The sequence below is a fragment of the Xiphophorus hellerii genome, chromosome 18 (genome assembly GCF_003331165.1).
Source record: "Xiphophorus hellerii strain 12219 chromosome 18, Xiphophorus_hellerii-4.1, whole genome shotgun sequence".
Lineage (NCBI taxonomy): Eukaryota > Metazoa > Chordata > Actinopteri > Cyprinodontiformes > Poeciliidae > Xiphophorus > Xiphophorus hellerii.
The window spans coordinates 26,562,264-26,574,257 of NC_045689.1; the positions used below are offsets into that span (position 1 = coordinate 26,562,264).

Genomic DNA, 11,994 nt, shown 5'->3' on the forward strand with positions numbered 1-11,994 from the left:
GCATATAAATATTGAATAAGAGGGGTCCTAGGATTGAACCTTGGGGTACCCCACATGTGACCTTTGACCTCTTTGATGAGAAGTTTCCAATTGAAACAAAAAAATCCCTGTTCTTTACGTAGGATTCAAACCAGTTAAGCACTGGACCAGAGAGTCCGACCCAACTCTCTAGTCGATTGAGTAAAATGTCGTGGTCAACAGTATCAAACGCTGCACTGAGGTCCAACAGAACCAGCACTGTGGTTCTCCCACAGTCCGTATTTATATGGATGTCATTGAACACTTTTACGAGGGCGGTCTCCGTGCTGTGGTGAGCACGAAAACCAGACTGGAAGGAGTCAAAGCGGTTGGTTATAGTTAGGAAGCTAGTTAATTGTTTACACACAGCGTTTTCAATAACTTTGCTGATGAATGGGAGGTTGGAGATCGGCCTGTAATTCTGCAGTAGTGATTTGTCCAGACTGTTCCGTCTTATAAGTGGTTTGATTACTGTTGTTTTCAAATCCTGGGGGAAAACGCCTGACGAGAGCGATGAATTTACTACTTGGATCAAATCAGTAGCAATGACAGGCAGGACTTTCTTAAAGAAATGTGAGGCTAAAACATCCAGACAGCAGGAACTTGAGCTTAGTTGACTTATAATTTCCTGTAGGGTTTTATAATTAAGTAGTTGAAATTGGGTCATTTTTCCTGTATTTGTTTTATTTGGGCACAGCATTGGTACTGGCTTTATAGTGGATGTACAGATTAATCCTCTGATTTTTTGAATTTTCTCTGAAAAGAAGCTGGAAAACTGGTTGCAGGCGGCAATACATTGGAATTCAGGCGGTAACGTCACAGGAGGGTTTGTGATTCTGTCAACTGTTGCAAATAAAGCTCGAGCATTGTTAATGTTTTTGTTTATGACATCTGCAAAGAAAGCCTCTCTTGCATGTTTTAGTGTTAAATGATAGTTACGTAGTCTTTCTTTATAGATGTCACAATGAACGTAAAGTTAAGTTTTACGCCATTTTCGTTCTGCCCTACGGCAGAGTTGTCTTGCAGATCTAACTGTTTGTGTATTTCTCCATGGAGATTTCTTTTTACCAGACACAACCTTCATTTTAATTGGGGCAATGGAATCAATAATATCTGAAACTTTAGACTGAAAATCATCTACCAACTTATCTACGTCATTACAGCTTAAGGGTGAGGAAGAAGATTTGATTTGATTAAATGTTTCTGCTGTGTTTTCAGTGAGAGAACGTTTTGTGATGGTTGCTGTTTGTCCAAGTGGGTTAAAAGATAAAGAACTTTCAAAGATAACAGTGAAGTGATCCGACAGGGCGACATCAGTTACAGAGACATTGGAAATATTCACACCCTTTCTGATAACCAGGTCCAGTGTGTGTCCTTGAGTGTGTGTCGCTTGTTAGACATGTTGTGTTAGACCAAAAGTCTCAAAAATATTAGCAAGCTTTTGTCAACATGAATGTTGAAATCACCGACAATTATTAAACAATCATAATCAATACATATGAGAGATAGAAGCTCATTCAAGTCAGTAAAGAAATTTTCCACAAAAGTTGGAGTTTTGTATAGAGTTACAGTCAAAGTTCGTTTGTGGCCTTTAACCTCAATTCCAAGATACTCAAAAGAGGTGAAGTTACCCAAAGAGATTTTACTACAGTTTATGGTATTCTTAAATATTGAAGCCACGCCTCCTCCTTTTTTATGTTTTCTATTCTCACTGAAGAAATTGTAGTTAGGAGGCGCAGATTCAATTAGTACGATCGGTTCATTATTGTCATTCAACCATGTTTCTGTCAGAAACATAACATCAACATTATGCTCAGTGATGAAATCATTTATTAATAGAGCTTTAGCACAGAGAGATCTTGTATTTAAAAGACCTACTTTAAGAGACTTGGAGGCCAAGAGTTCTTCAGTCTGAGGTTCCTTTAGGCAAGGGAACAGTCTGATGTTTGAATTAAAACAGCTGTATTTTATGTTTCTGTTTTTTGTAAATTTTCTTGTAGTGATCTGGACAGGTAATGTCCTGTTCTGCAGTGCCGGGGTGCCAGACACATTCTGGAGGAAGACGGGTGTAAAGCTAAAATCGGGATCCCGGCCTCAGGCCTCAGAAACACAGAGTGATGGATCCTCTGGGAAATTAGAGTCAGGTGGCTTAAATGAAGTGAGGTCTGCTACGTGAGTGCTAAGTAGAGACATCCCAAGTAAAACCTGTTGATTCATTACATCTGTAAATTTAAGAAACTCCGGTCCAGAAGACATTTCTTCAAAGGTATCTTGTGAATCCTGTGAATGAGTGGGTGAGCAGAGAGTGAGGGGGGGAGGAGGAAGGGAACCAGTCGCTCCGTTTTCAGTCGATGTTGTATCAGCTTGTTTTGGAACTGGTTGCTCCTGATAAGCGGAGGGTTCCATCCTAGTCAGACATCCTTGAGCCTGTTCTTCTGAAGCGATGATCAAGTTGCTGTCCTTGTTGATAAAATGAAAGAGGTTTGCAGTGAGTAGCTTTATCCCATGTTGATTAAGATTGTGTCCACCTCTTCCAAAAGGTGAAAGCGCTGCCAATAGTTCCAGAGGTTATTGATGAAGGTCACTGAGCTGGCAGAGTAGGTTTTCATCAGCCATTTGTTTATCATGTCCAGCCTGGAGTGTTTTTCGTCTCCCCATGTCAAAACGCAAGAGGTTTGACAATTATGACCTGGTTGCATTAAGTTAATCCCCAGATTATTCATAGCCCTGGCAGATTTAGGTTTGTTACTTTTGAAGAAATCAAAATGCTTATTCTTACTGAAAGTTTTGTTAATATTTCAGTCAAGATCCTCTTTTCAGTGTTCCATGGTCAAAGACATACAGGAATATAGAAAAGGAGTCAAAATATTGACGTTGGGCATGCTGAGGTGGCGAAGGTTAGCATTCCCCACGTTTGGAGGCCTTAGTCCTTGTCGTGGGTTTGACTCCCGGTCCCGGCGACCTTTGCCGCATGTCCTGCCCTCTTTCCTGTCTGCCTATTGTCGCAAAAAATACGAGCCACTAGAGCCGCACAAACTCTTTGGAAAAAAAAATTGAAAAAAAAAAAATTGTAAAAATGCTCAACTATTTCAAAAAGTCATGAATTATACAGATTCATTACACATAGTGACAAATTCAAATCTTTATTGTAGTTCTGATGATTATGGCTTAATGTTTTAAGCAAACAACTGACGTTTAGCCTTGGTACATTTTGTACATGAGTGTTGCTTGTTGTTTTTAGTACAAGTCATGGTTAAGAGTAGTAAATTCAGACATATATGGAGAAAAAAACAGTCATTAATAATTACACTGCTTACAAATGTTGATATATAGTTGATATATTACCATGAAACAACTCAACCATATTGTTTCCAAACAATGTAAAAGGGATACTTAACTTTTGTTCATTAAATATTTCTTGGTGTTTTTTTCTGGCTGAAACAAAATAATGAAACACTTTGGAGCAAATATACACAGTATCAGTCCAAAACTGGAGGCCAGAATAGCAAATATCTCCACAGCCACAGTAAATTTCCCAGGAGAGCTGACATAAGCTGGGATGAAGGTGATCCAGACTGCACAGAATATCAACATGCTGAAGGTTATCATCTTGGCTTCGTTAAAATTATCAGGTAGTTTCCGAGCTAGAACAGCTAACACAAAGCAAAACACAGCCAGCAGGCCGATGTAGCCGAGCACAGCCCAGAAACCAACAGCAGAGCCTAACGCACATTCCAGGATGATCTTCTCCTTGTAGGTGGTCAGATTTTTCACTGGGAAGGGAGGACTCACAACCAACCAAATGATACATATTATAACTTGAATAAATGTAAAAGACACTACAGTCATTCTTTGTTGTGTTGGACCAAACCATTTCATAGCATTACTACCAGGAATTGTAGCTTTAAAGGCCATTAGAACCACTATAGTTTTCCCAAGAACACAGGAGATACAGAGAACAAATGTGATGCCAAACGCTGTGTGCCGCAGCATGCAGGACCACTCAGAGGGGGCTCCAATGAAAGTTAATGAACATAAGAAACACAGAGTCAGAGAGAAGAGCAGCAGGAAGCTCAGCTCTGAGTTGTTGGCTCTGACAATTGGAGTTGTTCTGTGATGCAGGAAAATCACTGCTGTAATGATGGCCAGACAGGCTCCACTGATGGAAACTGTAGCCAGGATGATTGACAGGACTTCATCGAAGGAAAGAAACTCCACAGGTTTGTGGAAACAAGCATCTCTCTTTGCATTTGGCCAGAACTCTCTGGGGCATGGGGAGCAATCAGGAGAATCTAAAAAGCACATTATAATATATTGTTAGTATTTAAGTATAGCATGGTTAAAATTTGAATTATAAAAAATAGATTCTACCTGTCATATTACTGATTTCTCCTTCAGGACATGGTATACAGTCATAGCAGCAGATTGGTTTTCCTTTCTGCAACACTTTACGAGTTCCTGGAGGACAACTCTCTGAGCAAACTGACACTGGAACCTGAAGCAGAAAAATGTGCAAATTTGAGCAAAATAATTTCAGAAGGAGCCCAACACATTTGTATTTCTTGAACATTTATAATTACTTGAGTGCCACCTTCAACCCAGGTTATTTTCCTGTTGATACGAAACTTCTGGCCTTCTGGCAACGATGCGTCATAAAACCCCACTGTCACCGGCTCAATGGCTCCTCTCTCATTCTTCTGCCAGTTCACCAGTTCAAAAAAAGCCACTGGATCCCCATTCGCATCAAATGACACATGGTAACCATTTTGGGAAAAGTTGACTTGCTTAAGCTCAGTAAAAACCTGTTGAGTTGCAAAGCAATAAAATTAGAAGATTTAAAGTAAAGCATTTTTCATTAGAATTATATTTCAATTCAATATAATGTTTGATTCCCAGACCTCTTTTGACTCCAGCCTTTGGGTTTGAAGAAGGGTGAAATTTACTTTTTGAAACAATGCATTATGAATAGCATGTGCTATTGCATAAATGGCCTTGTACATCATGTTTGATATCCTCAGCTGAGATGTATCAGTGTACGGACTCTGGAGTGTCGTCAAGTCCTCTTGTCCATTACACATTCTTTTGGATGTACGGTTACCTAAAAATACAGAAAAAGATCCAGAATGGTGACTCTTAAGAAAGAGTGTTTGTCTTTTTATTTTTGTGCATACTTGAATACACTTAAGTATGAAATCGAAATAATTCATATTCATGACACAAAAGTTTTTGACTTCCTTTCCTTTTTAAAAAAAATGAAGCAAGCAACATATGGACCTTTTGGGGACTCAAATACGTTCATTTACAAAAAACAGCAACAACAAAAACAACAACTCACTTTCTGTCAGGCTGCAGTTGAACGCATCCTCCCAGAACTCAGTCAGCACTGAAGAGCCACGCACTTCTGATGGAGAGAGATCCAGGAGGAAGTCTCTAAAGCCAGGGATGACAGATCGCTGGATGGCAACTCCGATGGCGCCCGCACAGAAAGTGTAGCTCGGCAGTTGTGGTTCGGTTATCCAGGCCTCACTTCCAACCCACTGGCGAGGCGGAGGAGGCTCCTGAGCCAGCTCCTCTAACAGGATCTTCAAGTCTCCAATTGCTGTAAAAGCCACCACAACTTTTGATGTTGACCTGGAGAGACATGAAATACATTAATGCAAACTAACATAGCTTATTTTTAATAAATCATAATAAAATCAATAATTTGGTTTAATAGAATATTTATCTGATTTGATGATGCACATCAATGCAAGGCACATATGTAGGACACACAGAAACCTTCTGATAATATCAGCAACTCTTTTGATTTTGCTGCGCGGGTTGGTCCGATAAAAGGCTTCAGAGTACTCCACGCAGATCCCCTCTCGGAGTGCGACGTCTAGAAAAGCTGCCATGCCGTTATTTCCATAATCTGAGTCCGACCGGACGGCTCCAATCCAAGTCCAGCCAAAGTGTTTCACCAGCTTGGCCAGAGCATCAGCTTGAAACTGATCACTGGGAATGGTTCTGAAAAAATTTGGATACTGTTTCTTATCTGAAAGGCAGGCACACGTGGAGTAGGGACTCACCTAAAAAAAAGAAAATAAAACAAAAATATAAAGAAAACAATTAAGCCTATAAAGATAATCATAGAAGCAGAATATTTCATTTTGGAAAAATGTAAATTATTTACCAGGGGAATGTTAAACGGTCCCGTAACACGTGATATGCTCATGGACGCCGTGGATCCAAACTCACCAACCACAGCCATCACCACACCAGAGTGAGAACAGTTGTCGCCTGAATTAAACACAGAGTCATTGCCGTTTAGCAGCTGAATTGCTGCATGCATGGCCACGGGGATGGAGGTACACGGGTCGTAGATTTGATATCCGAGTTTGACTCCTGGCAGCAGCTCTGTGCTGTTATTGATCTCTTCAATGGCAAAGATCATTGCTCGAGTGAGGCGCAAACCACGGGGGTCCACACTGCACACACAACAGAATTAAAGAGAACAAGGATAATTAGTATATTGTTACAAAACATCATGATAATATGCATAGAAATATGTTGCCTGGCCAATACATGTTATTGCAAAGTTCAAAACGATGTAGACATTCTAATAATCAATCTTAATGTATTTATTTCTTCATTTAAAATAAATGTTCATAAGCACTTTTTTTTAACGAAAGAAAAAAAGGTAGATTTACAAGTGATGATTTCTCTCTGATAGAACAGGCGTCTTATTAAAATAAGAAAATACATGAGATGCATTTTATACAATATGAAAGAAATGATAGTTGCTACAGGGGGGAGAAAAAAAAATTTAACCAGAATGTAACATCATTTCCACCTCCTCACTTACTAACCTCCCTATGCAGCTTAGAATCTGAGGCACTGTGTTGTAGTTGTTGTCCACTGTGTGCATGTAGTGGTGGATAGAATAAACACCTCCAATGAGGTAGTCCCCATCCTCAGAGAATGCAGGCGTATGAGCGCCACCCTGCAGGGTGCACACTGAAGACCGCGTAGCCATCAAACCAGCATCGCTGGATGGAAGACCCACTGATTTTTCCAGGCTATTGGCAGATTCAACAAGAACAACAACCATGTTCAAATTAAGCAGACTCAGAGCCAATGCCAGGCCAAGACACAAAGCTGAGACTCCCATCCCTGAAGAGCATGAAGGCGTGTTTCAGCTTTTCTATATACGTTTGTTGTTTGTCGCGGGAGACTAGAATGAATGTCGACGCACAATAGGCTGAGATCAAGGCTTTTAATTGGATGACCTTCATGTTTAAGTTTTTTCTACGTACGTCTTTGTTTTGTTGTTGATATTGACACTGATCAAATCCGCAATGTACTGGACCTTAGTTTTATGAACATATTGCTGCTTTGTGAGGTTTAAGATTCTTAGCATGAAACTTTAAGTCTGGCATTGTAAAGGAAATTCTGGTTTTCTGAAAACTTGTGAGGCTATTCCTTTTATTTTTTTTCATGTGATGCACATTGTTAGTATAAACAACAATCGGGAATTACTGTATGTACCTACTGCTTTATATGCATTGCTCATTTTCAGACAATTGTGGGGTTTTTTGCTTTAATTTTGATAAACTATCAAGTGCAAAATGTACCTTTTCGGGGGTTAAAATTGAGATGTCAAAGAGCAATAGGTTTGACAATTATGGCCGGGTTGCATAAAGTTAATCGCCAGATTATTCATACCCCTGGCAGATTTTGGTTTGGTATTTTTGCAGAAATCAAAAGGTTTATTCTTACTGAAAGTTTTGTTAATATTTCAGACAAGATCCTCTTTATTTAATAATGAAAAATATCCAGTGTACCATGGTCAAAGACATACAGGGAAATAGCAAAAGAGTCACAATATTGTAAAAATGTTCACCTATTTCAAAAAGTCATGAATTATACAGATTCATTACACATAGTGACAAATTCAAGTCTTTATTGTAGCTCTGATGATTATGGCTTAATGTTTTAAGCAAACAACTGACGTTTAGCCTTGGTACATTTTGTACATGAGTGTTGCTTGTTGTTTTTAGTACGAGTCATGGTTAAGAGTAGTAAATTCAGGCATTTAAGGAGAAAAAAACAAAATCTTTAATATTTACACTGCTTACAAATGTTGATGTATAGTTGATATATTGCCATAAAACAACTCAACCATATTGTTTCCAAACAATGTAAAAGGGATACTTAACTTTTGTTCATCAAACTTTTCTTAGTGTTTTTTTCTGGCTGAATCAAAATAATGAAACACTTTGGAGCAAATATACACAGTATCAGTCCAAAACTGGAGGCCAGAATAGCAAATATCTCCACAGCCACAGTAAATTTTCCAGGAGAACTGACATAAGCTGGGATGAAGGTGATCCAGACTGCACAGAATATCAACATGCTGAAGGTTATCATCTTGGCTTCGTTAAAATTATCAGGTAGTTTCCGAGCTAGAACAGCTAACACAAAGCAAAACACAGCCAGCAGGCCGATGTAGCCGAGCACAGCCCAGAAACCAACAGCAGAGCCTAACGCACATTCCAGGATGATCTTCTCCTTGTAGGTGGTCAGATTTTTCATTGGGAAGGGAGGACTCACAACCAACCAAACGATACATATTATAACTTGAATGAATGTAAAAGACACTACAGTCATTCTTTGTTGTAGAGGTCCAAACCATTTCATTGCATTACTACCAGGAAGTGTAGCTTTAAAGGCCATTAGAACCACTATAGTTTTCCCAAGAACACAGGAGATACAGAGAACAAATGTGATGCCAAACGCTGTGTGCCGCAGCATGCAGGACCACTCAGAGGGGGCTCCAATGAAAGTTAGTGAACATAAGAAACACAGAGTCAGAGAGAAGAGCAGCAGGAAGCTCAGCTCTGAGTTGTTGGCTCTGACAATTGGAGTTGTTCTGTAATAGAAGAAGATCACTCCTGTAATGATGGTCAGAAAGGCTCCACTAATTGAGACTACAGCCAAGATTATTGACAGGACTTCATCAAAGGAAAGAAACTCCACAGGTTTAATAAGACAAGCATTTCTGTCTGCATTTGGCCAGAACTCCTTGGGACATGGGAAGCAATCAGGAGAATCTAAAATATAAAGCAAACACATTTGTTAACTCATTGATATTTTTTGCCAAGCTGATGTTTAGAAATGTTTAACATTACCTGTCATATTACTGATCTCTCCTTCAGGACATGGTATACAGTCATAGCAGCAGATTGGTTTTCCTTTCTGCAACACTTTACGAGTTCCTGGAGGACAACTCTCTGAGCAAACTGACACTGGAACCTGCATCACAAAACAAATAATGTTCTCAAGTATCAACAATGAAGCAAAGGTTTAGATGTTTAATAGTTTCTGTATTGTCCCATTACTTGAGTGCTATCCTCCAACCAGGTTATGTTCCAATTGATGTGGAACTGCTGGCCCTTTTGCAGTGATGCATCATAATATCCCACTTTTACCAGTTTAATAACTCCTCTGTCACTCTTCTGCCAGTTTACCAGCTCATAAAAAGCCACCGGATCTCCATTTGCATCAAATGAGACATGATAGCCATTTCTGGAAAAATTTACTTTCTTCAGCTCTGAGAAAACCTGTGAAGCAATACAGTATTAAGGGGAAAGAAACATTACATTTAAATGCCATGTAACAAAAATAATGACGAATGTATTGTCAAAGAAATTGTTTAAAATCACTCTCTATTCTATCAGACCTGGTTTGGGTCCAGTTTAATGTGTTTGTCACAGTGTATGGTTTCATTTGTTTTCAGGCAAACTGCATTGTGAATAGCATGTGCTATTGCATAAACAGCCTTATATGCCATGTTGGTGATTCTTAACTGAGATGTTTCCGTGTACGGGTTAGAGAGTTTTTTAAGGTCTTCCGTTCCGTCACAGGTCCTTTTGTCTAGATCAGAACCTAATGACATGGAAAGATAAGACCAAAACTTATCAAAAATGCAACAAAACTTTCTGAGGGCGTTTTGAAAGATCTCATGATGTTTTATCTGCAATGTTAAAAGGTGGGATTAATCCCTATGCACGTAAAAAAAAAAGTCATTCTGGGTAGTTAAAAACGTTTTGCTGAATTATTGTGGAACAACATTAAACATTTTTGGGGGGTGTTTTTCAATAGAAAAAATAATAAGGTATTGTTTTAAAAGTAATTAGACTATTTTTCTCTCTGAATATGTTCTGGGTTGCATATGCTGAAACAGATAATCACTTTAGGTGCATTTTTTTCCACTTCGTACATTTACTTTTCAGGAAAATGCGAGTAAACGTTCTCACTTTTCAGCTTGCAGTTGAATGAATCCTACCAGAACTCAGACAGCACTGAAGAGGCAGCCACTTGTGGGGGAGAAAGGTTGAGAAGGAAGTCTCTTAGGCCGGGAATGACTGATTGCTGGATGGCAACACCGACTGCCCCCGCACAGAAACTGAAACTCATCAGGTGTGGGTCCGTTACCCAAGCCTCACTTCCTATCCACTGGCGAGGTGGAGGGGGGTCCAGAGCCAGCTCCTCTAAAAGAAATTTCATGTCGCCTGGAGCTGCAAATGCCACAACTACAGTTGATGTTGATCTGAGGAGAAATTGTTAATGTATTATATAACATCTAGCTGGTTTTTTGCAATTATATGAGACAAATCAGTTTCTTTAATTAAATATTTGTCTAATTTTCTGAAACACTTCGATACAAAGTATACATGCAGCAGATACAGAAACCTCCGGATGACGTCAGCGACTCTTTGGATTTTACTGCGTGGATTGGTCCGATAGAAGGATTCAGAGTACTCCACGCAGATCCCCTCTCTGAGCGCCGCCTCAAGAAAAGCTGCCATGCCGTTATTTCCATAATCCGAGTCCGACCGGACGGCCCCTATCCAAGTCCAGCCAAAGTGTTTCACCAGCTTGGCCAGAGCATCAGCTTGGTACTGATCACTGGGGATGGTTCTGAAAAAGGTTGGATAGTGCTTCTTATCCGATAGGCAGGCACAAGTGGCGTAGTGGCTCACCTAGAACAAAAAAATCAAATGAAGCTTATGTGCGTAACAATTACAGCAGGAGAGAGGCGATTTCCTTAGGCAGAGTACGAGCTATTCACCTGAGGAATCTTGAAGGACCCGATAACACGAGACATACTGATGGATGGAGTGGATCCAGATTCCCCAATAACAGCCATTACGGCGCCAGACTGAGAGCATTCATCAGCTGTGTAAAACACAGAGTCATTTCCGTTCGCTAGCTGAAACGCCACATGCACAGTGACAGGCACAGATGCGCAAGAATCGTGGATCTGATATCCCAGCTTCACACCGGGCAGCAGCTCTGTGCTGTTGTTTATTTCCTCAATGGCAAAGATCATCGCACGAGAGAAGCGCAGTTCTCGAGGGTCTATTCTGCACACACAAAGTATGAATGTGTAGCCTACAAAGCAATCCAAAAGAAAATGTCGCTTGACTAATACAGTACACATCAGTTCAAAGTAAAAGATTAGGAACCATCTTTTTCAATAAAACCGAACCCGAGAAAGGTTCTTTTCATTCTTTTAAAGTTATTAAAAACTTTAAAAGTTTTAAAAACAGAATTTTAAAACAGAAAAATTCAACAAATTATCACAGCCTATGTCAACGCTGAAAAAAATCTCAGCTTTTCAGTTCAACATCATTTCCACCCTCTACTCAATTACTAACCTCCCTGTGCACTTCAGAGGCTCGGGAGCTGTGGTGTAGTTGTTATCTACCATGTGCATGTTGGCATGGATTGAGAAAACACCTCCAACGATGTAGTCGCCCTCCATTGAGAAGGCAGGTAAATGAGCAGAACCCTGCAAGGTGCACTTCAAAGATGAACCCCCCTCAATATTAACCCCATCAGTGTTATTGTCAGACCCACCCCAACCAACCACAGTTCTAACCTCAAACAGACACAAGGCCGATGCCAAAGCTGGCATAAACAAAGCTGAGA

The 11,994-nt window shown here is 39.9% G+C and overlaps 1 protein-coding gene and 1 pseudogene across 2 annotated transcripts; both read right to left on the reverse strand.

Moving 5' to 3' along the window:
* Positions 1–3,142: 3,142 nt before the first annotated feature.
* LOC116708124 (extracellular calcium-sensing receptor-like) lies at positions 3,143–7,183 on the reverse strand. 2 transcript variants are annotated; one of them, XM_032545915.1, is made up of 8 exons: positions 6,867–7,180; positions 6,191–6,485; positions 5,797–6,086; positions 5,354–5,649; positions 4,917–5,116; positions 4,599–4,820; positions 4,390–4,513; positions 3,143–4,310 (listed from the first exon to the last, which is right to left on the reverse strand). In XM_032545915.1, the coding sequence occupies exons 1-8, from the start codon at positions 7,166–7,168 to the stop codon at positions 3,412–3,414; spliced, it is 2,628 nt and encodes an 875-aa protein (XP_032401806.1). In that variant the 5' UTR covers positions 7,169–7,180; the 3' UTR covers positions 3,143–3,411. The 2 variants fall into 2 exon arrangements, 1 of the variants encoding a protein (XP_032401806.1); XR_004336609.1 differs by having other exon boundaries at positions 4,194–4,310; positions 4,610–4,820; positions 6,867–7,183.
* Positions 7,184–7,940: 757 nt separating this feature from the next.
* On the reverse strand, positions 7,941–11,994 carry LOC116708125 (extracellular calcium-sensing receptor-like; annotated as a pseudogene).